Source organism: Lepus europaeus, chromosome 11 (genome assembly GCF_033115175.1).
Source record: "Lepus europaeus isolate LE1 chromosome 11, mLepTim1.pri, whole genome shotgun sequence".
In the NCBI taxonomy this organism is placed as follows: domain Eukaryota; kingdom Metazoa; phylum Chordata; class Mammalia; order Lagomorpha; family Leporidae; genus Lepus; species Lepus europaeus.
Genome location: NC_084837.1, coordinates 54,289,596 through 54,305,597, shown reverse-complemented (window position 1 = coordinate 54,305,597; position 16,002 = coordinate 54,289,596). Strand labels below are relative to the sequence as shown.

Genomic DNA, 16,002 nt, shown 5'->3' with positions numbered 1-16,002 from the left:
CTGAGTGGGAAAATTCTGAGTGGTAGATGGGACACAGACCGCAGCATGAGATAAGTGCCCAACTGCTAAAAACCTCACTGGTGGTTTTCTGGGAAAATAAACTGTCGGATAAGAACATCATCAAGGTGAGTGATTCAGGCATTTGAATGATAAGAGGAAGAACAATTCCTACAATTTCTATAATGGAGTTGTCTGCTTTTTTCTCATTCGTAATGACTCCCCCCCCCCCCCGTGTGGGAATAATAATAAGTAAACGATTGCTAAAAAGTAGTTAAATGTTTAGTATAAGAACTTACCCGGTGGAAGTACTATGTGAGAGATCAAATTTTGCAGGTCCAGAGGGATAATGAAATTGCCTTAGCTTACAACACACTCTTTCTATAAATATCCCTGTTGAATTGCCTTTTGTCCTTCAGTGTTTACCTATGACTACATGGTGGGGGTCTTTAATATGAATGAAGTAATAATTAAAAGCCTGTACTTGAATATGCAAGTAAATTTTCTTGCTAGTAAATTAGGAGTAGCAATTAGAATCAACTAGAAGCAAAAGTTTGCAATGTAACAGTACCAATTAAGAGAAATTTCATGGTCAAGTATTAGTTAAGGTTATTATTTTATGGTGTGGTCTTGAAGTTCAGAATATCTTGAAGTTCAAAGATATTCTGTCACTAGGAAACAAGGGAAACAGTACATTTGATTATTCACCTTGGCTAGAAGAAAAACTGAAGCCATGCTGATTCTTGAACAGTTTCTAATATTGTGGTTACATGGTCAGAATTTAAAACAAGTAGCATTAGGACTGATGTCAAAGGAGACAGAAGAATGCTTATGCCTCTTAGAATGGGTACAAATTGTGAAAACAGAGGTGTCTCACTTGAACACCCACCAGAGTCATCACTGCAGAGGCTGCTCTAATAATCAAGTAGAGAAAGGACAAGCTATGCTATGTTGGTCTCTATTCCCAGACACCCAACTATTTCATCAATGGAGTCCTATACAAAATGACTAGAGTTGGCAGTCATATGTTGCTAAACATTGTGGAATTCTTTACAAAGCTTAATTTTGGCTGTTGGTACTGATAGACCTCTTTAATTCCAATCCACTGATATGACTCAGTGTCCTGTGTGAGTCTCTGAGCTTCTTAGTAGCAGGTTGAATATAATAGAATCCTTCCATTATGCAGAAAGTAAAAAAAAAAAAAAAATCATTGGAATGGACGTGTATTCCAGACATATTTTTCTTTACCATATCTCCAGTTTATACAGCTCTCTATGAATTTAAACAATACTTTGTTCATTTTTATGATGTTCTGTCCAAAACTGATTGTTTAGAGGAATTTATTGCATGACAAAACAAATGAGGCAATGTGTTGATGAAAATGGAAGTCACCAATCTGAACACATACATGATCACCCATCGACATATGGCCTAATATGATGAAGTAGTAGCATAGAGAATAGATTTTTATGTCTTGCATGGAAGACAAGACCTTCTTTTTGGATATTTGGGAATGGAGATATGAGAGAGAGAATAGCCTCTTCCACTATTACACTTAATTATACATGTACAAAATTTGTGTTTCCCATTTCCTCATCTTTGAGTACTTGTTGGATTTGAAATTTTGATTCCTAAGATAATATTTTTATTGAATTTAAATTAAGACTGGCTATTGGACAATAGGATTTTGTCTATGGAATGTGAATATGAGTCCTCTGGATTAGTGTCTGTAAAGATGATTCTAATGTGAAAATCAAGGCAAATCTGCCTCTGAGACTGATACATAAATACTGAACTTGGATAGCACAACAATAAGTGACTAAAATGTTTGAGATGAGAATATTTACTACTTAGAGATGTACTTACTTAGAGATGTATTTACTACTTAGAATGTAAATGGTGGTTTTTATTCTTATGCCCTTTTTACAAAATATCTAGGATATATGTATAAATAGTATTTAACACAGATTTACCTTCTCAATATATACATAGATTTATAAAGATATTCAGAATCCTGAGTAGAAAAATATTACTTAACACACATTATGATTGCAATAAAGTGGTTGAATGGGTTTGCACAGGAGGACGAATTGAGTCTGCAGACTAAGGTAGAACAACCAATTATTGATTAATAGTTTTTTAATACTATCTTTGTGAGTCATGCATTTATGTTGTTTACAATTTAGATTGCATTATCATAACTTTTACCCAATGAAATTTGGAGAAAATTCAAGAGAATTTCTTTATGATACCACACACCAGGATGGTTGTTGAGGAAAATTTAGATTTTCTTTTTTTTTTATTTAGTAAATATAAATTTCCAAAGTACAGTTTATGGATTACATTAGATTTTCTTTAACACAGTTACAGACTAAGGAAAAGAGATTGTATCGATTTATTATAGACACTTATCACTGGATTTGGAGCTTAGAGAAACAATTTATAATATTCTACTAACTAATTAATAAGTAAAGAAGCTCCTGGCTCCTGGCTTTGGATTAGCCTGGTATTATGTTAAACTTATTCTTGTATCTAGATACAGGAATATCTAATCTAATCTAAACACTCTGAAACTTAACCCATTTTACAAGGTCCATGTATTGATAAATCGCTTATGGAATTTCTGAACATTAATTATTTCCTTTGGAATCTATAGTTTCTAAATCTCTTCATAGCATTTTTTATCTCTTTATTTCTCAGGGTATAGATGGCTGGATTTAGGAGAGGTGTAATAACAGAGTAAAACACAGAGAGAAACTTGTCCACCCAGGTGATACTGAGTGGCCACACATATATGAAGATGCACGGCACAAAGAAGAGCACCACCACTGTGATGTGGGCAGTGCAGGTAGACAGGGCCTTGGATGCACCAGTTTTAGAATTTTGGCGGACAGTGAGAAGAATATACGTGTAGGATATCAGCAGTAAAATAAAACATGTTACAGCAACAACCCCACTGTCAGCATTCATTAAAATGTCCAAATTGTAGGACTCCATGCAGGCCAGCCTGACCACCAGCGGTATGTCACAGAAGAAGCTGTCTATTTCCCTGGGGCCACAGAAAGGCAGCTGCACAATCACAGCCATCTGACTCACAGCGTGAACAAAGCCAGCAATCCAGGAAGCCAGCACCAACCCAGTGCACTTTTGTAGACTCATAATGGTGGAGTAGTGGAGTGGCTTGCAGATGGCCACATAGCGATCATAGGCCATTACCACAAGTAGCACCATCTCACCGCCTGCGATGAAGTGGACAAAGAGGATCTGGCACATGCAGCCTCCAAAGGAAATCGTCTTGCTCTCCCTCAGGAAATCTGTGATCATCTTAGGAGTGGTGACTGAGGAAAGCCACATGTCAACAAAGGACAGATTGGCCAACAAGAAGTACATGGGGGAATGGAGATGTGAGTCAGTGATGATTAAGATCACGATAACAGTGTTTCCAGATACAATGATCAGGTAAACCATCAAAAATATCATGAAGAGTAAGACCTGAACATTCCATGATTGGCAAATCCCCAGAAGCACAAATTCTGACACTATGGACTGATTTCCTCCATCCATTTTAGTCAGTGTGTTCTGTAAAATAACCTAGATAGAAGAATGCAGTATCAATTAGTGGTATGAGAAAGCGTACTTAAGTTTTAGAATTTAGTGCTCATATTCAAATTTTGTATCTAAGTATTCTCTAAGATAAAAGTAAATAACATATATCTGCAAAGTATATCCTTGACTATTGATTCCCTATTGATTCCAAGGAACCATGAAGTTAATGATCCAATAATAGGGGCTGGTGCTGTGGTGTAGCAGGTAAAACCACTGCCTGCAGTGCCAGCATCCCATATGGGCGCAGGTTCAAATCCCAGCTGCTCCACTTCCAATCCAGCTCTCTGCTATGGCCTGGGAAAGCAATAGAAGATGGTCCAAACCCTTTGGGTCCCTTTACCCACATGGGAAAGCTGAAAGAAGCTCCTGGCTCCTGGCTTCTGATCATCGCATCACTGGCTGTTTTGTCCATCTAGGGAATGAACTAATGGATGGAAGACATTTCTCTCTCTCTGTGCCTCTGCCTCTCTCTAATTCTGGCTTTCACATAAAATAAATAAATCTTTTTTCTAAAAAAAGAGATTCAGTTATAGTCAGTGATTCACCTGTAAATAACTGGGTCCCTAAGTAAATCGACAATGCATCTCAGACTGGATGGAGGAAACATAATTGCCCATTTACTTTGCCCCTTCATTAATTTTGTCTTGGCATTTATACAATTTGAGTGTCTCATCTTTTGCCTCTCAAAATCTCCAAAGTTTCCTTGGGGTCACAGTGAGCAAATTAACCATGGAAACCATTACCTCATGAGGAGCAGTATTTTCCCCTCCTCTTTTATTAAGGACTCAGAATCATAGATCACAGATGGATAGAAAGAAAATTCTCCTAAAGAGAGTAGATAACACAAATATTTCATTATGAATGATATATGGCATTAGTCTCATAACTTTAAATATATCTTCTGTAATAGAGAAATGTCTGGTTCTGAAAAACCAGTAAGTATTCAATTTCTAAAAAAAAAACTCTAATAATATACCTGACAGATTTATGTGTCCTGCAAAGCTTAACAACTTAAACTTTTTTTTGCAATTTAATTTCTCATTGACACAAATTTTTTCAGGATACATTTTGAAAATGTAGTTCTTGCTGAATTAAGTAACAGAGATGACAGTTAATGGTAAAAGCAGAATTTCAGATGTGTTTGAGATATAGTTTTGTTAAAAGATGACTACGTATTTTCCTAGTACACAATGGACCAACAAGTAACCATGTAACATTTAAAAATCAGTTTTATAAGTGTTAATATTCAAAATATTGATGAATTAACTGTGCTTTTCTATGAATATTAACCAATATTTAGGAGAATTAGTAGACTATAGATTTTCAAATTAGAATGATTGAAATCTCAGTCCATGATTTGTTGACCTTCTAGCCCTTAAACTTATCTATTTATTACAGAGAGAGAGAGAGAGAGAGAGAGAGAGAGAGAGAATGTCCCACCACCTGGTGGTTCACTCCTCAAACGCTTCCAACAGCACTGGGAACTCACTCTGGATCTCCCACATACATGGCAGGGACTCAGCTACTTGAGCCCTCATCTGCTGCCTCCCAGGGTGTGATTTCCAAGAAACTGGAATCGGGACATAGCTGGGTCTTCAGTGCAGGCACTATAATGTGTGATGAGGGCATCCCAAGCAGCATATTAACTGCTAGGCCAAATGCCCACCCGATCTTGTAGCCTTGAACTAAATCCATTTTTGTTTCTGTTTCCTCATCTGTAAAATGAGGAGACTCAACCTAACACACATGTTGTGAAGACTCAAATGAAAATACACTGGAAACACTTAAACTTTTCTTGTACCTTAAGCATTTTAATAAATTTTAGTAATTTCTTTTCTCCAGTTTTCATGTTGGATCTTGAAATTGGATTCTTTCCAGGGACAACAATTTTGTGGTTCAACTGAACAATTTCTGTAAGGAACATGTATAGAAACCCGTTTTTTCAAAATATCTACCAGTTACATTTTCTCCATGTTAACATATACTTACTCAGTAACTGTAATATGTGCAGCAGCAAAGGACATGTTAACCATGCTGCTGACTTAGGATGTAACAACTTTGATATTTTAGAGAGTCTGGGGCTTAATGGGACATTCTATTAAAGCATGTTTCTAATTATTAGCTTTAATTCAGAGAGACTTCTCATTAAAAAGGGGAGAGGTTAATGATAACTCTAGAATTGAAAAAGTTAGCAAAAAGACAACTTGAGCTACTCTTATCATACAGCAATAAAGCACTCATTCCTTATTAGATTTATTATAAAGTACTTTAAAACTCTGTGATATTTTCATTATTTGTATCTCTTCAAAGAGAATGTAGAACTCAGAGAATTGAATAAATTTCCTGAGGTATATACACTGATGGGGTACACAAGGGAAGAGTTCTATTTCCTTTCATAGCTCATGCCTTCTTGTTTTCATGTTGTGTGAATGTTAATCTTTCTGCAATAACTACATTTCATATCATTTCTCATTGGATATGAAACTGTTTTACTTCTACATCTATGTTTGTGGTTATCTTAATATATGAGGACTCCTCGACAATTTCATGGTAAATGGAATTGCAAAATAAGTTTATTTTGTTGCCAAAGAAGTTTCAAATCCATACCTTTTTTTGTCATAATATGCATTTCTGTGAACTTTTTAATAATCTCATGCTTGACACTCTGATTTAATTTTTTATTCTCTTGAAACAAGGACCACTTGAACAAAGATGGCTGGAAGCTGCTCATGTGGAGTAGCCGATAAAGAACTGTGATTGCAACATTGTGAAAGAACTCATTAGATAAGAAAATGTGACGGACAAATGGGGTGGGCATTCAGCCTGTAAGTTACTGCCTGGGACACGAGCATCTCACTTTGGAGTGCCTGGTCCAAGTTCCAGCTCTCCTGCTTCCCATCTAAGTTCCTGCTAATACACATCTTGCAAGCCAGGGTATGATGGCTTAAGTGTGTAGGCAGAGACACAAATAAGAGAGGAGAGGAAAACCCATGAATTGTCTTCTATGTTGGAAGATAAAGAAGTCATTCTCAGCTCTAAGCATAGAGGGCAACCTTGTAACAAACAGAAATATTTAAGAACTAATGAAGAGAACCAGAGAGGAGAGCTGACTTACCAAACCAAAGTGTTCTCTGAGATCTGTGAGTCGGCTATAGTGTGCTTGAGATGACATCAACGGTTGGGTGGAGAAAATCTCTTTAGAAATGTTTTCCCTCATTCTGGGTTATATTCACTGCCTAACATTGTCCCTGGGGTGAACTTTTCCTGTTCTCTTGTCTAAATGGAAAAAGAACCACAGAGACAATTTGCCACGGACATCTCTTGGGGACTTTGTTAGCAGTGATATCAAATCATGCTAAACAGAACAGGGGCAAGAGTGAAACGTATATAAATCAGTACAACATTAGAACTTTGTGATGTTTTCTCCTCCCAGGCCAGCTAGGCAATGAAAATCAGTAGTGTGCCTTCCCTAAGGAGGTTCACACCTCCCTCAGGATGGCTCTTCTGATACTCCGTGTGAAGGGCAGGCCTCTTACCTGGCCAGGCCCTAATGCCCACCTGGTGATGATCAAGCCTCCTTTTGTCAGTTTCTGGTGCTTCTCAATGGGAAAGCGTCCCCCTGGTTTAGACAGCACCTTCCTTAGGCCCTGTAACAGTGACTCTGTGCCTTGTTTTAGACCCTGTGAGTTTAATCTACTTGCTAGGTTTGTTTTCTCCGGACTTGAAACACTGAAATTCTAGATGGCCATGCACGTGAAACCTTGGATGGAAGCAGTTTCTTCAAGCTGGTACTGTGTCCCCCGGAGAGGCCACCTCCTGCTGAAAACCCATGTGAACTGCTTTTCCCTGCTAAAGAAGCCAGAGGGATCCTAGTCCCGTATCCCTAACTGATGTTAGAGTCCATTCTTCTGGGGAGCGATCGTAGTCCCATATCCACTAACTGAAGTTAGAGTCCATTCTTCTGGGGGAGGGAACGTCAGGAGTCAGATGGGTTCATAGGCAGGCAGGGTGATTCTGGTGGAAGCTGAGGGTGTGGGGTGCTTGCCTCCCCCAAAAGTCACCTTTGGAAGAATGCCTGCCCCACTCCTTAGGAAGTTCCAGTCTTACCATGAAAATAGCAAGGGAGTGATGATTCCATCCTGAGCACCCAATTTACTGTGAAGCAAATTTGGTATCCTATCCTTTTTTTTTTTTAAGATTTATTTTATTTATTTGAAAGGTAGAGTTACAGAGAGGCACAGAGAAAGAGAAGTCTTCCATCCACAGTTCACTCCCCAGATGTTCACAGTGGCCAGAGCTGAGCCAATCCAAAGCCAAGAGCCAGGAGCTTCTTCCAGGTCTCCTTTAAATTTGCCATTCTGGTTATCACTTTATTGAGTTATTTCTGTGTATGCTGAAGTTTGCTGAGCTTCTTTGAAACAATTATGAGTACTTTTAGTTTGTGAGGTAGTTTGTGATTCTCCGTTTCTTTGGAGTCAGTTGACAGGGAATTATTGTGTTCTTTTGCTGATGGCAAATCTTTCATATTCTTTGTTGTCTTAAATAGATTCCTAGGTTTTGTTACAGTGGTCAAACTCCACAGGCTGGTTTCATCAGGAAAAGACCCCATTTGGGTGTATGAAGGCCTTGCTGAATGGGAAGCAGCCTGTTCTGGCTATTGGGAGGATGCTGTATGTAGGCTCCCTGCAGCTCAGAGTGGTGTGGGAAGAAAATTTTAGGGATCTTCGGTGTTAGTGATATGAATGTTTTCGGTGGTGTTGAAAGTTGTTGGAGTCTTCGATGGTGATGACTGCAAAGATGCTTCCAAGCCTTTTTGCTCCCATTGGACACGTTGTGACTGAGATAATCCTTCTTGGAACTGGGTCTGACTTGACAAATTGCTCATGATGGTGGCATGAGTGTTTTCTGAATGGTGCCCTTGCAGAAAGAATGCTGCTGACGTAAGAATCACAATGTGGGCACCAGTGGGTTAACGCCCTGGCCTGAAGCACCAGTATCCCATGTAAGCACCAGTTCTAGTCCTGGCTGCTCCTTTTCCCATCCAGCTCTCTGCTATGGCCTGGGATAGCAGTAGAAGATGGCTCAAGTCCTTAGGCCCCTGCACCCATGTGGGAGACCTGGAAGAAGCTCCTAGCTTTGGATCGGTGTAGCTCTAGCCGTTGCGGCCATCTGGGGAGTGAACCAGCAGATGGAAGACCTTTCTCTCTGTCTCTACCTCTCTCTGTAATTCTGTCTTACAAACAAACAAGCAAACGAACAAAAAAAGAATCACTGTGCAAGTAATACATATTTGTGATCTAGGACAGTAATGGAGTGGTACCTTGGTTCAGGATATCTTGCTGTCAAATTGGGAATGATACGTGAGATGCAGCACCCAGGGAGCCAGAGATGGGAGTATAGTTAAATGCCGAGCTACAATGGCTCTGCAGTCAAGACAGGGACTTGCTGTCTGTGGTGGCTGAAATGATGTTTAGCCCATGGGCACACACAGAAAGATCTTGTCTCCCAACGCAGCATTTGCATTTCTGTAAACTTATTTTGGAGTTGGATGCATAGTTCTTTGAAGCTGAACTATATGGTAAGAAGAATATGTATGTAGATCTGATAATATTATTAGTCTTACAGGTACCTATTTTTATTTTTGAGCCAACAAAAAAAAAATGAGTTTACTTTGGTTGTGCAGATAGATACTTAGAACTACTGGTTTCTTAGGAACCACTAAATATGAGTCCTGGTCAGACATTAATATTATTGAGAAGACAGAGAATCAGTTTTGGACCCACAATAGTGTTAAATCATCCAGTCTATACATAAAAATGTGACAGCTGTTCTGATGATTCACTTTATTTCCCTTTCTTCCAGAGCAAATGTAATAACTTCATAAAATAAATATACATCTACTAAACTCCTTTGAAGTACAAGAAAATCTTTTATTAATACTTTTTATAGCTCAGTTTTACAAGTTTTTGTTTAAAGACATTTTATTTTGAATTATTTAAGATATTTTTAAAAAGATTTTATTTATTTATTTGAGAGAGAGAGTTAGAGACGGAGAGAGAAAGGTCTTCTATCTGCTGGTTCACTCCCCAAATGACCACAACGGCTGGAGCTGGGCTGATCCGAAGCCAGGTCAGGAGCTTCTTCCAGGTCTCCTACGTGAATGCAGGGGTCAAAGGACATGGGCCATCTTTCACTGCTTTCCCAGGCCTGGCAGAGAGCTGGATCAGAAGAGGAGCAGCTGGGACATGAACTAGTGCTCATGTGGAATTCAAGTGCTACAGATAGAGGCTTAGCCCACTACACCACAGCGCTGGCCCCTAAGAAGTTTTTTAATATTAGGCCTCCACAATCTTGATGGATTTTACTCGACTTCATTTGTGTTGATACAAAAATTATTCTGAAAATTATCCTGTTTCTCTGCAGTTACATTTTAAACCTAAGTATTGCTTCTAGAATTCACAAAAGCTCCCCATAGTTTCCTCATGGCTGTCTTCATTTCTTTGTTTCGCAGAGTGTAAATAATAGGATTCAAGATAGGGGTGATGACAGTATAAAATACAGCAAGGAATTTATCTACAGAGTGGTTGCTGGAAGGCCAGATATAAATGATGATGCATGGGCCAAAGAAGAGAATCACCACTGTGATATGAGCAGTCAAAGTCGAATGGGCTTTTGTTTGCCCAGTAGAAGAGTGATTCCTAATGGTTATGAAGATTAGACTATAAGAAATAAGCAAAATAAGGAAGCAGCTCAGGGATATCACTCCACTATTTGCAACAATGACTATCTGTACAATATAGGTGTCTATGCAGGCAAGCTTAGAAACAAGAGGGAGATCACAGAAAATGCTGTCTACCACATTGGGACCACAGAAAGGCAAGTGCACAACAAAAGGTATCTGAAGGCCTGAGTGAAGGAAACCTAAGAGCCATGAAACCAGTACAAGCAACACACACACCTTCTTGTTCATTATGGTTGTGTAGTGTAGAGGCTTACAAATGGCCACATATCTGTCGTAAGCCATGGAAACCAACAGTATCATTTCAACGCCACCCAGTAAGTGAAGAAGAAATATCTGAGTAAAGCAGCCAGCAAAAGAGATGGTCTTGTGGTTTTTGATCAGGTTCACAATCATCTTGGGAGTTGCGAAGGAAGCAAGGGTCATATCCACAAAAGAGAGATTCCCAAGGAGAAAATACATGGGAGTGTTCAGATTTTGGGTGCAAGCCACTGTGACCACAATGAGAAGGTTTCCAAAAATTGTGGCCATGTAGATAACTAAGAAGAGTGCAAAGAGAAAAAACTGAATATCTCGGGAGTTGGTCAATCCCAGCAAAATAAATTCTGATACTTGAGACTGATTTAATACTTCTGTGGACTCCATCATATGTTTGTTTTCAGATCCCTGTAGAAAGAATAAAGAGACCGTTCACACCACAGATATTGGCAAGATTTTCCATCCCTTTGGGGGATCCCATCAAGGTGGCATGTACAAATGCCATCTCACTAGTCCCAAGTGATCAATTTCGGTTCACAATTGATCATAATGATAGGACTAAGAGTCAGATCTCCCATGTTTGAGAATTTAACCTAAGAACAGGATTATATATGTACTATAAAATAATCATAGCAATAGTACTGTGTATATAGAAACTTGAAATGAATCTAAGTGTTGTACAATTGAGACTTACTTTCTCAGAAAATAGAAAATCATAGAGTATAATATTGTACCTTCCATGACATAATGTTTGAGAAATGGTATTTAAGACTATAGAGAGGCCAGTGTTATGGCTCAGTGGGTTAACCTGCCACCTGCAAAGCAAGCATCCCATATCAGAGCCAGTTTGAGTCTAAGCTACTCCACTTCTGAAAGAGCTTTCCATTAAGGTGTCTGGGTAGGCAGAGAGGGGTGGCCCAAGTGTTTATACCCCTGCTATCCACTTAGAATATCTAGAGGGAGTTAGTTCTAATCTCCTGAGTAAGGCCTCGCCTAACTCTGGCCATTGTGGCCATGTAGGGAGTGAACCAGCAGAGGGAAAACCTCTCTCTCTTTCTAACTCTAATTCTTTCAATAAATAAATAAATAAATAAATATGAAAGAAAATAAGAACAAAATATTCACATTATTTTTGAATAGAAGATTATGATGCTGCCTGTTCAATGATCCCATTTTGTACACACTAACTTCATATATAAATATGCACATATAAAATTCACAGATTTTTTAAAATATTAGACAAAGAATTAGGTCAATGTGATATGAATGGTAACTAAAGGACTTCAAACTGAAAATATATATCTCTTCTTGGATTCCCATAACCTGAAAATAGTCATGCTCATATTTATATATATTTTTGGTATAGTAGAGTGTACAGAAGATACCTAGAAGTGAGAGCTAATAAAACAAAAAAGACAACTTTGGCTTTTTAAGCATTTCTTCACCTAGTTTAGTTTCAAGTTGTTATTGTTTCTCATTATTTGGGGAACATCTGACCAAGAGCATGCAAGTAAGTTCAGTGAACAGTCATATGCTATCATTATAATAATGTACTCTCCTTTCCACACCTAGGATCTTTGCTTCGAATTCTAATTTATGTGATATGTATATATCCACATAATTTTTGTGTTTATATTTATGTTTATTTAATTCTCAAACTTTCCAAATATTTTTGTTTGGTTGTATGTGTCTTTTAAATATAGTATACATTTAGGTTTGCTAAATGACCCATTCTGAAAACCATTTTGTTTTACTATTTACTTTTATTTTTAAAAAAAATAGAAAAATGTAAACTAGTATCAGCTTTTACAACTGAGAATCTATGTACATGAACTAATTAATTAATTAATTAAAAAATGATAGAATGGGTCATCAGAATCTCTTATCTAAGCCTGAATGTAGATTGTTTAGGAAGATTTTATATATATAAAATTATATTATATAATATTTAATATAATATTATATGTATATTATATACTATATATAATATAGTGTTATTATATATAATATTATATTTAATATATAATATATATATAATTTCCATAAACCCTATCCTATTGTATCTCTAAAGTCAAACATCCTATATTTGCAAACATAGAAATTAACTTATAATTAGGAATAATTTTTCAAAGATGTTTTTATTTATTTGAAAGTCAGAGTTACAACAAGGAGAGGCAGGGGCACAGTGACAGCTAGAGAGAGAGAGAGAGAGAGAGAGCTCTTTCTTCCACTCGTTAACTCTCCAAATGGCCGCAATGGCCTGAGCTGGGCCAGGCCGAAGCCAGGAGCCAGAGGTTCTTACAGGTCTCCCTCATGGGTTTAGGAGCCTCAGGACTTTGGCTATCCTCTGCTGTTTTCCCTGGCACATTAGAGGGAGCTGAATTGGAAGTGGAGCAGTTGGACTTGAACTGGAGCCCATAGGTGATGCCAGTGTGGCAAGCTATGGTTTTACCTGCCATGCCACAGTGTTGGCCCCTTAGAATGATGTTTTAAAATAGACAAGTAGGAAAGATGGTGCTTAAAGTGGTGACAGGTGTAGACTGGAACTGGCTCTGTCTGCAGTCAGGTGGTATGATCCCTTGGTCTTTACCATTAACTCCCACTTTGTTCTAATGCATCACTTCACTGAATGGGAAGTTAGGAAACCAAATCAATGTGTGAGAGAGAAATTAAGACAGTGATTGAGACAACCATTTGAAGAAGCTTCAGGAAGAAAGGATAAGAAAGATAACACAGAGGACACAGCAGGAATAGGACTAATATTCTTCTGAAAATGAAGATGTAAGCACATGAATATGTTGATATAAAGTAGCCCCAAGACCAGAAAATATTAAAATGAAACAGTTTTTTTCAATAAGTCATGATGAAAAATTTCAAAATGTGAAAAAAAGTTCAGTCTATATCTTATAACTTTTAAATAATTATCTACAACCTGGATCATAATCATAAATTTTCTAATGAAACTAAATTTTCTAGTAAAACTAAATTTTCTAGTGAAAAATCATGGAAAAATAGTCTTGAATTTGGGGTAGGTGAATACTTTTCATACACCACTCCAAAAGCGTATTACATGGGAAAAAAGACATAATATGTAATTGCATTCTTCTTTCATTTCTACCATACTGTCAGACTGAGAGACATAAAGTGTTTCCTTGCCTCTAACCTGAGACTACCAATTTTTTATAATACCTATCAAAATGATGTGTCATTTGTAGACTAGCCATTTGCTGTACAGTAGTTTATTGCAACAGATACAGTGCTGTTAGACCCAAAATGCATCAATTCTGAAAGGTTTCACGTTCAGGATTTATCACTTCTAATTAATGCTTCTAGTGTACTTATGTGCTTGTTAAGCAAGTTTGAACACATGCATTTGTGCACAAATGGGCTTAGGGAATTATATTTACATATCTAAGTTGTTTGTAAATAGAGAATTCTATATCAGCTATGAAAAATATTTCTACAATAGTTTCCTTTTTGTGCACTACAATTGGCCACAAATTACTATTCAAAAACAATTAGTGCAGAAACATAAATAAAGGAATTACAGGAAAGCCTAGTATTTTAAGTTCATGCTATCCGGAGGATTTAATGTTAGACAATAAGAAGGGAGCTGGACCCAGGTTTTTTGTACTGATAATTATTTACTAATTATAACTAGTTATAATTACTTGTTATTATATTATAAAAATTAACAATTAAGGATTATGACCAGGTTGAGTATTTTAATTGCAATATTGTGTAAAAACATTTAACACAACATTCAGCATAAGGTAGGCACATAGTAAATTTAGTTATTAATGATCTTATTGCTATCTTGCTAAAGTACATACAGGTGAAGTACTGACATTCAAACTCGGGACTTCAAGATACCCGTGTTACGTGGGTAAGTGTTCATAAACCTGGGGTTAAGCCTTACCTTCAGCATAGTCCTGCACACCACTATAAGTTTTTAAATCCTATTAGTTTTGATAATCAGATTACTAGAATGTATAGGTAAATACCTCTTACAACAAAAATATTGAATAATTGAATAAGTTGCCCTGTTGTCACACTCATACACTGAGTCACCCTTTGGTACTGTGCTGCTGTTTCTGAGGAACTGCTTGCTGTTCTGAGCCAGTTCTTAGATGACTTAGTTGACAAGTGATCTTTCCTTGACAAGAGATTAGTATTATGCTATATTCCTGTCCCCTTTACTCACAAGTTATACTCTATTCTGAGGTACAGTGGTCTAGCCATCACTATGACCAACTGAATCAAAAACTCAATTTTTAACATTAAACTGAATTTGATGGTTTGCCAGAATAACATTGAGAACACATATCATGTCTAGGGAACTTTTGCATAATGGAAACTTAATAATATTTTCATCATTCTTTTATGGGGCTCATATTTTTGCCATGATTTTAGAAATTTGCATACACTTTTATTCTATCTGAAATCATTTAAAATTCAGGGGAAAACTCTCAGAGTTAGGATGTTACTTACACTTCTCACATATTTCTCATGCCAGGACAAGGAAGTCACCTACATTATCCTGCAATATCACAGCAGAAATGGAAGTGTATTTCATGTAGTTCATGGAAGATTCTTATCATGAAAAAAAACTGTGTAGCTTTCAAAGTTTTTGGAACAAAGTGAATTTATTTAAAGTCCTATTTGTAATGAAATTTTTAAAAAGACCATTCATAATCACTTTGTTTTTTTAATATCTGAAATTTATTTCCTGATAAGCATCAGTTGGTATTATCTCATGTTGGTTAAATCTCTAACTTGTATAACACAAGTTAGAATTAAAATGATAATTTGAGCAGACATTGAAATAAGTTTCTATTACAGTCCAAAGCTGAAATTCAAACAATTTTTATTAACAATAATTATACATTTTTGGGCAAGTGTGTGACCATTTCAATACATGTATTCAATGTGTTCTGATAAATAAATAAATATACAAAAAGGAAAAAAAACAAACAAAAAAACAGTAACCAACATTTCCTCTTCTTTGTGGTTAGACCCCTGGAGGTTCTTTTTTTTTTTTTTTTGATAGGCAGAGTGGACAGTGAGAGAGAGAGAGAGAGAAAGGTCTTCCTTTTCTGTTGGTTCACCCCCCAATGGCTGCTGCAGCAAGTGGCCTGCGCACCACACTGATCCAAAGCCAGGATCCAGGTGCTTCTCCTGGTCTCCCATGCGGGTGCAGGGCCCAAGGACTTGGGCCATCCTCCACTGCACTCCCTGGCCACAGCAGAGAGCTGGACTGGAAGAGGAGCAACAGGGACAGAATCCGGCGCCCTGACCGGGACTAGAACCCGGTGTGTCGGTGCCGCAGGCGAAGGATTAGCCTATTGAGCCGCGGTACCAACCATGGAGCTTCTTTATTCTCTTTGCTTTTACAGTATCTA

The 16,002-nt window shown here is 37.4% G+C and overlaps 2 protein-coding genes across 2 annotated transcripts; both read right to left on the bottom strand.

Annotated features, from left to right (window-relative positions):
• Window positions 1–412: 412 nt before the first annotated feature.
• Window positions 413–3,564, bottom strand: LOC133769498 (olfactory receptor 4K14-like). The gene is made up of 2 exons (XM_062204710.1): window positions 2,661–3,564; window positions 413–429 (listed from the first exon to the last, which is right to left on the bottom strand). The coding sequence occupies exons 1-2, from the start codon at window positions 3,559–3,561 to the stop codon at window positions 413–415; spliced, it is 918 nt and encodes a 305-aa protein (XP_062060694.1). The 5' UTR covers window positions 3,562–3,564.
• A 6,475-nt stretch (window positions 3,565–10,039) lies between these two features.
• On the bottom strand, window positions 10,040–10,990 carry LOC133769497 (olfactory receptor 4K17). Its single transcript, XM_062204709.1, has one exon. It carries the CDS (start codon window positions 10,988–10,990, stop codon window positions 10,040–10,042), a length of 951 nt encoding a protein of 316 aa, XP_062060693.1.
• Between the last annotated feature and the right edge of the window lie 5,012 nt (window positions 10,991–16,002).